Below are 15,034 nucleotides of genomic sequence, written 5' to 3' on the forward strand. Positions count from 1 at the left end.
CTAATGCAGGAAAACTGAAATGAGGTCAGTTTTGCTAGGCATGCTACTCGTTCCTGCAAGTGTTTAATCGGAGGGGGGTGAAATTACAGAATCAAGCGTGGCTGCAAATCATGTAAATTATTTCTCAAAACGCAACTGAGTGACTGAAACACTAGCTGGTTATGATGTACAATTAGCATCGATTTCAATGGTGAACATAGAGGCATTTTATTTTTTATATACAGTATCTACAGCACCTTGAAGTAGTCTCAGTGGCAGCATTTTAAGGCGTTGTTGGTGCCCTCTGACGTTAAAAAGGTGTACCATAAACTCCACAGAAGGACTACGTCAATGAAGAATGTGTTCCTCAAATAATTCTGATTGCCTGATGTGAAACATATTCCCATATGCTCATCCTTGTGTAACTTTCTGCGCCAAAGCACAGGCTGATTGGTCCTATAGTTTGCAAGATATTGCGTGGTCACATACACTACCGAATGCATACACTACCGAATGCATACTTGGTTCCACCAAGTATTTCAGAATGCGTGTTGTCTGTTTTCATATTTTGATGAGGCTTTCTGCGGCTATCCTGCGGGTCCCAGAAGTGCAGGTTTCTACTGTTTTGAATGTGTTAATTTTTTTGTTTTAGTTGACATATTAACTAAAAAAATTACATTTTTAACAGGCAAAGGAAAAAGATGAGCAGTGGAGTGCAAAGAATAACAAGCTATTTGAGGAAAATCAGAAAGTGAGGTAAGCAGTCACGCATTATCCTCGCCTTCTGCAGGGTTCATATTAGTAGGGTCATCTGTGGAACTTCCGTGACCGTGGAGAGCGAAGGTCCGTTTCTCAATGGATTTGTCATCTAGGAGGGTTAATAAACAAATTTAGCCGGGGTGTATTTTTTAAAAGGCGGGGAAAATTTGTGAGAGACCAAAATCCGAAAAGGCTGCTGTGGAAATTAACTTTTTAATGGTTTGACCTACAATGATGCACAATACATGGTTTCGGAGCTTATTTTGTTCAATGAATAGATATTTGGTGTTTATATAATGATTTGACCTATTGACCTTCAAAGGCAAGATGGCTGCCAATTTTGAGCTCCAAAAGGGATTTTCTTTCAAAATCGTCACAGAGCCTTCATATTAGGCTCTAATGAAAGCTGCTCATGATGAGTTGAATAATATACAGTATAAGTACACAGAAGTAATCTCTGAGGTCAATAAAATCAGTTTGTGTGTAAACAACAGTTGCTGATTTGCGGTTTTCCATTAAATAGGGTAGGTGTTGAGCACCGGTCGTAAACCGAGGTCAGATTGATTATCCCATAACTCTTTAGTCCGAATCCCAGCTTCAAGCAGCGTCCCGCGAAGCGTGAGACCTCTAGGACTCAATTTGTCTATAACGTTCAGGGCTTAAACTCAGCAGACCTCGGCTCACACACAGGAACCCCCCGTCCCCTCCAGTAATACAGTTGATTAAATGGAGTTGCGGGGTATATTTTTATTCTATTTGCACTGGGACGGACTCTCTTTAATTAGATGAGGTCCATTTCCCTTATCCGTTACACGTATTTATCACTGTATGGATTTACTTGATAATCCCATTATACAGAATACACCTTTAGTCCTTAATGCATAATCATAAAGCCACTTATTCTATTTTGCATTAATACATAATCATATGTCTCCTATTACTCTACTTGATAAAGCCTATAGTTATAGTTATATCCCCATTATAGCTAGGGATAAAGCCACTTACACATATTATCATTAATCAAAAATGCAACAGGGTGAAGTTACAAATGCAGAACACATTTCAATGCTTACCCGGCCGTCTGAGAGTGAAGAAAAGATACAAAGGATATTTATAAAGAGGTAATTTTAATTAGAAAAAGCTAGTTACAAAAAGATACTGAAGTGGAAAGCACCCAATTCAGTTTAAAAATAAGCACAGAACAAAACATCTCATCTCTGCACGGCTTGTGCCCCGTGTCTGGCAGCATTCTTCTCATCTCTCAAAAAAGTCAGTAGGCACCATTCTTCTTCTCTCTCCAGCTCCGTGTAAAATTCCACTCTTGAAAGGGCAACCGTCCCTTTTATATCCATCTTACAATATTTCCGATTGGTCTAAACACAGTCAAGTCACAGGCTGTCACTTTTGTTTAGCAAACCAGAGTACAATACGTAATTCGTATGAGCTCCTCCTTCTTGGTACTAACGTTACTTCTCGTTACCTAGTGGTTTTTAAGTAACAGAAAGTCCCTTATCCCTTCAGAACAGACAACTGCTTTGTCTGTGGGGATCACGTGACATGGTACCGGGCACGAAGCCATCCCTAGGATTTCTTATCAAGCTTCCTAAAAGATCTCCTCCAGAAAGCAGTTTTTACCCATCATTCTTTTAGTATTATTCTCTAATGACAGTTAATTCCTATTAATTATAAGCATGCCATTTATGAAAACTTTTACTGTACACATTAAACATTTAATTGTTATATAGTTTCTTTTTTAAGATCTCCCTCTATAGATTCAAGACTCCCTGGTTTTCAACCAGCAACCCTTCCCGTCTGAAAGGGTTAACATTACACAGCTCTTTCTCCTCTGTCTCTGTCTCTCTCCTCTCCAGAGGCCCACATTCCGCTGGTTCACTCCCTTTTCACAGCTTTTCACAGACAGGCCCCTTCTATGAAGACATTTAAAGGCTCAGTTCCATTTTTTTATAAGTAGAGCCATCATAGAGCTGTCTTTCCAGAGTTCAGTTTAAAGATTTATACTGGTCATATAGGAACGACCCAGGATGTCATTGTCAAAAAGTGTCACTTGTTCTGTGGCACTTCTCACCCACTCTGTCATTCTGGGCGGTCATTGTCCATCATCAACTGAATAATGAAGCATATAATTACATGTGAAAAATAGGTATATACGGCTATATTGGAACGACTCAGGATGTCATTGTCAAAAAGTGTCACTTGTTCTGTGGCACTTCTCACCCACTCTGTCATTCTGGGCGGTCATTTTCCATTGTCTTAATAGCGTCTGTACTCGGGGACGAGATGGCGATTGTGGGGTCACGTGGCTGTGACTCTCCACACCCCCTCTGCCATCTCGGTACCTTGTTACCCTGGTAGCCGGCGGGAAGACTTGCATCTGTTGTTCCCTGGCTGGACGGCTCGACAGGATAGGGGTCACGTTGTTGCTTGGTATCCGGCGGGAAGCATCTGTTGTTCCCGGCCGATGCACCCAGGCTGTTGTCGTCTTGGTCATCTTGGTCACCTTGGTCATCTTGGTCACCTTGGTCATCTTGGTCATCTTGGTCATCTTGGGCACCTTGGTCATCTTGGTCACCTTGGTCATCCTGGGGTCGCCCCCTCTGACCTCTTGGACCTCTCCCATAGTTTGAGGTAGGTTGATTTGTCACTTCTCGGGCGACCCCCACGGATCCCCGAGAATTGTAGCAGCAGTCCTCTATTGAAGTGTGGTTGGCCTGGTCTTGTGACCCTGTCCGTAGGCCTCGCAGGACATCACAGATACAGTCCACAGAGGACTCATTTCTTTTCTCTCTTTCAGGTCCATTCAGGGCTCTCGTCGCCCTGTAACCTGGGTCCAGGCCGATGTCTCTCTGTCCGGTCTGGGAGGTCTAGGAGGTCTGGGAGGTCTGGGAGGTCTGGGAGGTCTGGGAGGTCTGGGAGGTCTGGGAGGTCTGGGAGGTCTGGGAGGTCTAGATGAGGACCTTGAGGATGCTCTGGAGCTTGACCTATCCCGGTCTTCCTCCATTTCCGATTTCTGACCTGAGTCAGTATATTCCTTCTTGCCATTCGCTGCGTCGTCCGCTGACTCCGGGGGACCCCCCCCCCTGTCTAAGAATGCGGCACTGGTTCAGGTTTTGTCCCTTTACCAGCGCACCTTTACCAGCGCACATCGTTCACAGGCCTTTCGGACTGTTATCGCTCTTTGTTTGGCTTTATGTATGAGAATGTTGTTAGTTCTCAGGTATACCAACATCCTCCTACTTCCGGCATGTCCAAGGTTATCATATACCTGTCTGATCATGTGAGTAGCCTCGTCCTGTTAGCAATGGCTAGTTAGCCTGCTATTCGCTCCTATTCGCAATGGCTATTTCAGCCTGCTCGCAATGGCTATTTCAGCCTGCTATTCGCAATGGCTATTTCAGCCTGCTATTCGCAATGGCTATTTCAGCCTGCTATTCGCAATGGCTATTTCAGCCTGCTATTCGCAATGGCTATTTCAGCCTGCTATTCGCAATGGCTATTTCAGCCTGCTATTCACAATGGCTATTTCAGCCTGCTATTCACAAAGTAGAGTTTTTTCTACTTAAGTTCTGACTTTAAGTAAGCATTTAGTTACTTTAGTCATGAGTAAACCTTTTTACCGTATCTCACAAAAATATACTTTAATTGTGATTGTTTCTTTAAGTAGAACCTTCTACGTTTTTGACTGTAAGAAAACATTACGTAACTTTTTAGTCATGAGTAACCGCTACTTCAAGTCGTTACTTATCAACCCTCTCTTGTTCCTGATAGATTTTTTACCAATATACTTTTGGCTGTCTGCTGCGCTCTGCAGACCATCTACGTCACCAGTGTTCCAGATCTCGAACATTAGGAAGAGTCTTGGTTGGAGAGGTTCTGCCGATAAGACCAATCTTGAGTAAGGTTGACTCAAATCTGTAACTAATTCTACTCCAGAGACACCTGACAGCAGTTATTTCAGTTAATATTCTTTCGGCTGTTGATACCTATTTAATTAGTATACAGCCCAACTCACTTGAACTCATGTTCTAAGCCCCGGAACCTCCAATCCGTTTTGACAGACCTATAAACCAGTGACTTGGCCGCCTAAGCACCACAGCGTCCTGTATGCTGAGGCTTCCAAGTCTCCACAAATCTGATAGGCCCGTCGGATACAGAGACCCTGATGCTCGCTCTGTCCCCCCGCGTCAAGGTGCTAAGCTCGATGAGAGTTTGCAGAGTCTCAATTTGTTACCCATAGGCGCTGGTGAGTGTACATCTCATGCAGCTGATATGGTTGGTAGGGTGCTAACCTACCAAATGGTTGCTGTCAGGAAATCCCTTCTGAATGAAATAGATTACAAATTCACTTTACTTTACTCTGGGTTTAGAGCAAGGACGGACATCTTTACATATTATACTTAAAATATATACAAAATGCATGTAGTATTCTATGTCATGTTCCTTCCTAAATGACAATAACACTACATATTCTTCCTCTTGACAGATGAGCGGTATGTCAAGTGCAGTTTGCACTTGCTTGAGTGTCACGTGTCAGGGCCCCCGAAGGTAATTTCTCCCTTTGTTGCCCTCATCCCTGCTTGCTGTTCTGGGGTTAGTTTCTCCCCCATGTTTCTCCCGTCAAGTGCAGGTTGTACTAGCTTGAGTGTCATGTGTCAGGGCCCCAGAAGGTAATTTCTCCCTTTGTTGCCCCTATCTCTGCTTGCTGCTCGGGGGTTAGTGCGGCCTACTCGTCTGGAGGTAGGTATAGGTAATTCTTCTTCCGGGATTTGAATTCCTCCCTTGTTGCCTTCCTTTCTGCTTGCTGTTCTGGGGTTAATGCGGCCCACTCGTCTGGAGGTAGGTATATGTAATTCTTCTTCCGGGATTTGAATTCCTCCCTTGTTGCCTTCCTTTCTGCTTGCTGTTCTGGGGTTAATGCGGCCCACTCGTCTGGAGGTAGGTATATGTAATTCTTCTTCCTTGTTCTCTCCTTGGTTGTTTTCGGGGGAGGCTCCTGGGAGGCCCCCCTTTTGTCAGATAGCATTATGACTTGGTCATACAGCCTACACTCGATACGTAGCTGGTCTTGTGACCATGCTGCGCATCGGGCTGCCAGTAGGTTACCCCCTGGGACTCCTCCGAATAGCTTTTCAAGCAGAAAGCATGATCCCTGCATGGGTGTTCCATTCATGACTGATTCGGCTGCAACACTGAGAGACATGCTCCCGTCTCGCACCTGTGGGATCAGTCTCTCCACCATGTTATCCCCTGGATCTTGACCGGGGGTGCTTACTCCTCTTTCCATCCGTTGCGCCATTGAGGCCCTTTCGGGGATCTCCAGTCTTTTGAGATGTCTCAAGATGCGAACTAGCTTCTCTTGTGCTAGCTTTGGTTGTGCCAGCTCCTCCTGAGCTAGCATTGGTCGCTAGCTCTGGCTACTTCGCCTGCTGTTAGCTCCTGGCTTTGTTAGCCTGTGGTGAGCTAGTTGGCTCTCGTCTGGCTACGGCCAGCTCATGGGTGTTAGCACTGGCTTGTTAGCCGATGTCGTGCTAGTTAGCTTCCGTCTGGCCAGCTCATGGGTCTTCCGTCTGGCTAGGGCCAGCTCATGGGTGTTAGCACTGGCTTGTTAGCCGATGTAGTGCTAGTTAGCTTCCGTCTGGCCAGCTCATGGGTGTTCCGTCTGGCTAGGGCCAGCTCATGGGTCTTCCGTCTGGCTAGGGCCAGCTCATGGTTGTTAGCACTGGCTTGTTAGCCGATGTAGTGCTAGTTAGCTTGCAGTTCTGTGAACGGTCTTTTTGACTGCGCTTCACATCCAGTCTCTCCTTACAAACAGTGTCTCTGGGCTAGGGAACCCTCGCTTTTCTGCGAACGGTCGTTTTGACTTCGCTTCACATCCAGTCTCCCCTCCTTACAAACAGTGTCTTTGGGCTAGGGAGCCCTCGCCTTTCTGTGAACGGTCGTTTTGACTTCGCTTCACATCCAGCTCCCCCTCCTTACAAACAGTGTCTTTGGGCTAGGGAACCCTCGCTTTTCTGTGAACGGTCGTTTTGACTTCGCTTCACATCCAGCTCCCCCTCCTTACAAACAGTGTCTTTGGGCTAGGGAGCCCTCGCCTTTCTGTGAACGGTCGTTTTGACTTCGCTTCACATCCAGCTCCCCCTCCTTACAAACAGTGTCTTTGGGCTAGGGAGCCCTCGCCTTTCTGTGAACGGTCGTTTTGACTTCGCTTCACATCCAGCTCCCCCTCCTTACAAACAGTGTCTTTGGGCTAGGGAGCCCTCGCCTTTCTGTGAACGGTCGTTTTGACTTCGCTTCACATCCAGCTCCCCCTCCTTACAAACAGTGTCTTTGGGCTAGGGAGCCCTCGCCTTTCTGTGAACGGTCGTTTTGACTTCGCTTCACATCCAGCTCCCCCTCCTTACAAACAGTGTCTTTGGGCTAGGGAGCCCTCGCCTTTCTGTGAACGGTCGTTTTGACTTCGCTTCACATCCAGCTCCCCCTCCTTACAAACGGTGTCTTTGGGCTAGGGAGCCCTCGCCTTGGGTAGGGCCAGTTCGCTTCCTGTGGGCAAAGCACGAAATTATGCTGCACTTGTAACTCCCCCCAGAGCTCTATAAACATTATGTTACCCTTTAGTTGTGAGTAAACGTTGCTTTAATCACCAAGATAGAGCTTTCTATTCATTTGTGATATCCCCGAGTAGAGCCTTCCACTCGAGTCGCCAGTAGAGCTTTCTACTTTAATTTTAGCCAAATCTGTGATTTAATTTTACTCCAGAGGCTTTTGACAGTAGTCCTGTCTTCTTCGGCCGTTTAGCACCTATTTTGGTTAGTATAAATGCACATCGCCAGGGACGCCATGTTGAGCACCGGTCGTAAACCGAGGTCAGATTGATTATCCCATAACTCTTTAGTCCGAATCCCAGCTTCAAGCAGCGTCCCGCGAAGCGTGAGACCTCTAGGACTCAATTTGTCTATAACGTTCAGGGCTTAAACTCAGCAGACCTCGGCTCACACACAGGAACCCCCCGTCCCCTCCAGTAATACAGTTGATTAAATGGAGTTGCGGGGTATATTTTTATTCTATTTGCACTGGGACGGACTCTCTTTAATTAGATGAGGTCCATTTCCCTTATCCGTTACACGTATTTATCACTGTATGGATTTACTTGATAATCCCATTATACAGAATACACCTTTAGTCCTTAATGCATAATCATAAAGCCACTTATTCTATTTTGCATTAATACATAATCATATGTCTCCTATTACTCTACTTGATAAAGCCTATAGTTATAGTTATATCCCCATTATAGCTAGGGATAAAGCCACTTACACATATTATCATTAATCAAAAATGCAACAGGGTGAAGTTACAAATGCAGAACACATTTCAATGCTTACCCGGCCGTCTGAGAGTGAAGAAAAGATACAAAGGATATTTATAAAGAGGTAATTTTAATTAGAAAAAGCTAGTTACAAAAAGATACTGAAGTGGAAAGCACCCAATTCAGTTTAAAAATAAGCACAGAACAAAACATCTCATCTCTGCACGGCTTGTGCCCCGTGTCTGGCAGCATTCTTCTCATCTCTCAAAAAAGTCAGTAGGCACCATTCTTCTTCTCTCTCCAGCTCCGTGTAAAATTCCACTCTTGAAAGGGCAACCGTCCCTTTTATATCCATCTTACAATATTTCCGATTGGTCTAAACACAGTCAAGTCACAGGCTGTCACTTTTGTTTAGCAAACCAGAGTACAATACGTAATTCGTATGAGCTCCTCCTTCTTGGTACTAACGTTACTTCTCGTTACCTAGTGGTTTTTAAGTAACAGAAAGTCCCTTATCCCTTCAGAACAGACAACTGCTTTGTCTGTGGGGATCACGTGACATGGTACCGGGCACGAAGCCATCCCTAGGATTTCTTATCAAGCTTCCTAAAAGATCTCCTCCAGAAAGCAGTTTTTACCCATCATTCTTTTAGTATTATTCTCTAATGACAGTTAATTCCTATTAATTATAAGCATGCCTTTTACTGTACACATTAAACATTTAATTGTTATATAGTTTCTTTTTTAAGATCTCCCTCTATAGATTCAAGACTCCCTGGTTTTCAACCAGCAACCCTTCCCGTCTGAAAGGGTTAACATTACACAGCTCTTTCTCCTCTGTCTCTGTCTCTCTCCTCTCCAGAGGCCCACATTCCGCTGGTTCACTCCCTTTTCACAGCTTTTCACAGACAGGCCCCTTCTATGAAGACATTTAAAGGCTCAGTTCCATTTTTTTATAAGTAGAGCCATCATAGAGCTGTCTTTCCAGAGTTCAGTTTAAAGATTTATACTGGTCATATAGGAACGACCCAGGATGTCATTGTCAAAAAGTGTCACTTGTTCTGTGGCACTTCTCAGTAGGCTACTGAGAATATAGTGTCCAGTTCATCCCATCACATTTTCATAATGAACCAAAAATAATTTTGTACTATAGCCTAACATAAAGTAGTATTCTGTATGCAAATCAAGCAAGGTTAGTTGCTTGAGCTGAATTTAACCCTTGTGCGCTGCTTATTTATCTTACTTTGATGTTAACAAAAACTCTGGGTCTGAATGGACCCGTTGTGTAACTCGGTACCAACCACCCCAAAAAAATAAGGATTATTATCCAGTTTTGTTTTGTACTTCATTACTAACTTATCATAACCAGTCCCCATATCAAACCTTATTTTATATGTCCCCATATAGCCCCAAGACACAATATACCTATTTATTCAATCGAAAATAGGATTATATTCATTCATGCTGTTCCTCATATTGAAGAAAATGGGTAAATATTTATGCAATCTGACTATAACGGGCTAATATATGAAGACACTTTATTGAGTAAACTGCTTTGTGGGGTTTAGAACTGTATTATGGAAATAAATCAATATCAGAATGAACTTGACAGGAATCCAACCCGTGGTTATTTATTGGTGTTGCTGCGAGAAATTGTTATGCCACTCTCCCAGCCCCCCACAAGATGATACAATGTATCTATGTTTGTGTGGGAATGTCACGGTTTGTGTGGGAATATTGCTTAAGCAAGCCAGGCGACACAAAGACAACAAAAGTAAAAATGCTCAGTGTTCAAGATCTGAAATGCCTGCTCAGAGTGCTTTATGTGATGAAGAGGCAGAGGGACCGTCACCAAAGCACCTTCGTTCGTCAGTGGGTGGGCCTCTCCATGACGAAACTAAATGTGTGTGGTGTATGCAAGGTATGGACATGAGGCACCTGAACAGGAAACAAGGCAAGCTGTTAAGAATCAACACACCGTCAGCATGGCGCTCCTTCAAGCGCCACAAAATCCTCATAGAAGATGAGGAGCTCAGGGATCGTCTCACACGACTAATTGAGTCAACGACAGCACTGTCAGATCCTTATGCAAATTATATAATGTACCACTATGCCTGTTGGATGAAGCATATCCACCACACAGTCTTCAAGACAGATGATGCTATGCATAGGCGTAAATGTCCATGGCATGACAGGAGTAAAGATCTAATAGACACTGAGTGGTGTCTGCATCAGCTATGCAGATGCACTGCTCCTCTGACCACTGGGCTTTGATGGATATGGAGGCATCAGCAACCTGCCCATAGGAGATCGCACACAGCAAGCCAGCTATCGTGATCATCGACAATGACGACTTCAAGATTGACACTATGACGGGTGACTCTACAGGAGCCCATCGAACAAATGTCATGTACATGCAGCCAGAGAGCTATGAAAAGAAACCAGGCAAAGAGACTGCTGAAACGCTCACCAAGAAGAAGGAAATCTCTGCACAGCTAAAGCTAAAGGTTTGCCAGTACAGATGCCCCCCTGGTAGCAAGAGTGAGCCACCTGCTCGTCCCAGGGTAGATCCACCAGTGGATGGGTCAGCTCCGCAGCATGCTCTCTCTGTGATACATGCACTGTCTCGTGTAGACAATCATGGTACAAGACCACCACCTGTAGAGCAGCGAGTTCCAGGATACAGTGGTGCCCAGTCCTGCTGTCATCCACCACCCAACAAGAGCAAGCCTTACTACCACACAACATACAATGAACCTCCAAGCAAGTCAGTGGTGAATGACATCATGGTGAAACATGTGGAGGCCATGCGGCTGAAGAATATTCCTTTCTTGTTGGTGACCTGCCCACCTACAAGACTATCACTCGGCTCAAGGCGGATAATCCAGAAATGTTCAAGGACATCATCCCAATCCTCGGCGCTTTCCACCAGCTGATGTCCTACATCTATGCCATCTACAAGAGATTCAAGGGCTCTGGAATGGCAGACACTCTGGTTACAGCAGGGGTAGTAGTAGTGGAGGGGTCGGTAGACCAAGCACTAGTAGGAAAGCACTACAGACGGGGAGTGCGGTGCATCCTGCTCTTGAGAGAGGTTCTTATCCAAAATCAACTGTCAAAGATTCTTGAGCACAAGAACTATCGGAAGACATCAAGGAGAACCTCAACATTCTGTGGAATGCACTGACTGAAACTCAAGAGGCTCTACAGACAGCTTACTGTGATCCACACGTCCCAAATGTTTTCCCAAAACCCGAAGTTCCCAGGTGCTGCTGAATCCAGTGAACTCATGGTCAACTCAGGAAACAAGGTCAGATTGCAAAAACTTGTGAAAGAACAGGTGAAAACACAAGTTGGTCAAGTGCAGGGTGATATCATATACTGTGAGGGAGAAGTGTCAACCAACCTCAGCACTGGCGTGCCTAATGGAGACTATGTCTTCAAACATCCAGAGGCAGATGCAAAGGTGAGGACCACCAACTACACTGAACCTGTTGTTCTAGACTGCGGAGACACAGACGTGTTTGTCCAAGCAGCTTATGTCTCGCAACAAATCAGAGGTGATCTGCTGATCAAGCACAAGAATGCATTCATCAACTGCCATGCAATGTTCTCTGAAGAGGTTGCAGACATCATCATACCTCTCCATGTGATCACTGGCAGTGACTACACCTCAGGCTTCTATGGCCATGGAAAGAAAAAGGTGTTGGAGAAGGTGATGGTTGTTCCTGAGGCAAGAGAGCTCCTGGGACGTGTGGCTGAGTCTGGAGTTGAAAGATGAAGTGAGAGCGGATACATGGTTCAGTTGCTGTGTCAGCCAGAGAGGGATGCTGTTGCCTCCAAATCTGCCCTTGAGGCCATTAGGCTACTAGTTGATAAATTATTATTTTGGAGTGCTATTTGTTGAAGCACCATAGTTACAAAAAAAAGAGAAACACCTCCCTTTTGACTGTTCACCTTGTTTTAGTAAGGGAGCTTGAGTACCTCAGTGAACCCTGAGAGCTATGCCAGTAGGAGGAAACTTTTAGCAGGTTTGACCAAACCGGACAGGTCTAGGGTGAGGTCAGACAAAGCAGTCAGACAACCTTGTGGAAACAGCATCTCGGGCCAATAACCCACCCTGCTGAAGCAAACAGGGGTGATCATGTCTCTGACTTTCACAGATGGATGGAGTATGGTGGAAGATACCCACCTATCCCCTCTGTTCATAATGCAACTCATCATGAGCATAGCTTTCATTAGAGCCTAATATGAAGGCTCTGTGACTATTTTGAAAACAATCCCTTTTGGAGCTCAAAATTGGCAGCCATCTTGCATTTGAAGGTCAATAGGTCAAATCATTATATAAACACCAAATATGTATTCCTTGATCAAAATAAGCTCTGAAACCATGTATTGTGCATCATTGTAGGTCAAACCATTAAAAAGTTAATTTCCACAGCAGCCATCTCTCACGAATTTTCCCCGCCTTTTTAAAAAATACACCCCGGCTAAATTTGGTTACTAACCCTCCTAGATGACAAAAATCCATTGAGAAACGGACCTTCGCTCTCCACGGTCACGGAAGTGCCACAGATGACCCTACTATATGGTCATGGAATCTTAAAATGTGTTTTGGAAAGTCATCAACTGTCAACACCACCAAGTCTAAATATCATAATCCTGAAGTATAAACAAACTACTACCACACTGTGTTGGCACTGGAGATGTGAGGTTTTTGTCCGCTGCTTTAAGTTTTCGGTTAATTAATTGCATTCTCCTCTTCACACGCTTCTTCCTGTAGATGCCGTTTGATTGGTGCTCCCCCAACCACACGCTTGTCAATCTCATCCCGCAGCTGTCACAGCTTGTCATTAAGCATTCCTTTTGCTTATATATACCCTGATTCCCCATTAAGTGTGTTGGATCGTTCTGATATATTCTCTGCATTTGCCGTTCCTTCCGTTGCCTGCTTTTCCCTGTGCTTTGCCTCCCAGGACTCTCAAGGAGTATTCCGTTTGGACAACCCGTTCCCCGTTACGAAGCGCTCGCCCTGTTTGATCTGCTCGCTTTACGCACAGCGCTTTGGTGAGTTTTTGCAAGACAGTCTTTTGACTCTATCATTTTTCGTGTGTGTAAACACTGAAGAGATCCTGCTTTTTGTTCAGTCTGTCTCTCACCCTTTGCCTGTTTTTGGATTGTTCATTGGGATTCAGTATTGCTTGAACATTGCTCACTGTGTGTATTCACACCGAAGATTCTATCACTTGGATTATTGTTGGGACATTGCTCACTGTGTGTATTCACACCGAAGATTCTATCACTTGGATTATTGTTGGGACTTTGCTCACTGTGTGTATTCACACCGAAGATTCTGTCACTTGGATTATCTGTTTGGGACAAGTCACTTCACCTGTCACCTGTCTGTTCCCTACTGTTCACTGAGCTAACCCGCTCTCTCTCTCTCCCTGTTCCGCTACCACCTCGGAGTACTGCCGGGAGGATTCTGCAGAGCGGCTCTGACGTCACTGACAGATTCCTCAGACGTAACCTCCCCGGGAGAAGCTGCAGAGCAGCAACATTCCTCAAATGCTTGTATCCCAGTCTGTTTCTGTTTTCAACCAAGTTCTTTCTGCTTTTCTGTAAAATAAACAAGCCCTAGTTTTTGGCTAACTCTGAAACTACTCTCTCTGTGCCGTTTGCGTTTGGGGTCGGTGTCAAACCATAACAGGAGAAGGTTTGGTAGAACCCAGTATTGTTCTGCACTAACTGGAAAGAAAAACATTCTGGATTGTCTGCATCTTAAACCATTCAGAATCATCAAGGACGGGTGTAAACTGCACCAAGCTCACCGGTGCCTTTGCCAAATAGTGCCGAAACCAGTCAGCAAACATGCAAGAAATGGCTAATTCTCTAAACATATTCTTTGAAATATCTTTAAATCCACAGAATGAACCAAGAAAGCTTGCTTTTGTGCACAATCCACTTTTTTTTATCCACTTTTTCTCCTTTTCAATTTTTCTCCCATCCCAATTTAGCCGTGCCAATTCTCCCCTCCCCTGTCTTGATCGTTGCTCGCATGTGCCCCCCACTGGCCGGTTGTAGGCAGGATAAATGCCCATCACATGTCCCCTCTGATGCATGTGGAGGCAGCCAGTCACATCTTTTCACCTGCCAGTGCGGACTCTCATTGGCGAGGAGTAACGTGTGGGAGGCTCACACTGCCCCGCCATTTTCCTGACTTTGCTGTGCAGGCGCACCCCAACCGACCTGTAGGAGTCGCTGTTCACAACGACCAGACTACCACCCATCGACTTCCCTCCCGCTAACTCTGCCAATTTATGACGGCCGGCCCAAGCCGGAGGCAACGCTGACAGCCGGATTCGATACCGGTGTTTCTTGCGTTGGTGACGAGCACAATGTCTACTGCGCCACCCAGCCGCCTCACAATCCACATTTTTGTAAGTTTTCCATCATAAGAATATTATAGCTTGCTAGCTGGAGCGTCGTTGTGCATAGAGAGGGGATTTTGAAAATTGCAACACATGAGTGGAAAGGGGACCAGAATTAAGCAGGAAGGAAATTTTGACATGGTGAGTCTTAGCAGTTGATCAAACTGCATCTCAGAAATGGTTCCTCTACTGGTGATTTGAAAATGGCAAAAACAAGTACCTTTGACACAGAAAAATATATTGCACAGAATAATAAAGTGTGATATTTAGACATGATCATCAAAATGTATGGGACATCCGGGAGGAATGGTGGTTTGGTCACTAGTTTGCTTGTGGATTACCTTTGATGGAGGTAAGACGGCTGGTTTCTGACACGTTCTACTGAAGTGAAATATCCCTTAAGGGGAGACACTGCAGGTGAATAGGGTAACAAAATTAACTAATAGATATCACAATGAAACTTCCCCAGTTGACAAGACTTTTTTGTATTACAAGTTTTCTGAAATTGTATGTTTAAATATGCAAATGAGGCATGATCTAC

The 15,034-nt window shown here is 44.8% G+C and overlaps 1 protein-coding gene across 1 annotated transcript in view; it reads left to right on the plus strand.

Annotated features, from left to right (window-relative positions):
* The window catches only part of LOC311223306 (uncharacterized protein), a gene marked incomplete at both ends in the record, with an annotated part of 45,039 nt that overhangs the window by 25,019 nt on the left and 4,986 nt on the right, over positions 1 to 15,034 (plus strand). Inside the window, 2 exons of the mRNA XM_084308098.1 lie at positions 668 to 730; positions 11,322 to 11,824. Coding sequence (XP_084164224.1) covers positions 668 to 730; positions 11,322 to 11,824 — 566 coding nt within the window. The remainder of the gene's footprint in view (positions 1 to 667; positions 731 to 11,321; positions 11,825 to 15,034) is intronic.

The sequence above is a fragment of the Notolepis coatsorum genome (assembly GCF_963971535.1).
Source record: "Notolepis coatsorum genome assembly, chromosome: 2".
NCBI classification, from domain to species: domain Eukaryota; kingdom Metazoa; phylum Chordata; class Actinopteri; order Aulopiformes; family Paralepididae; genus Notolepis; species Notolepis coatsorum.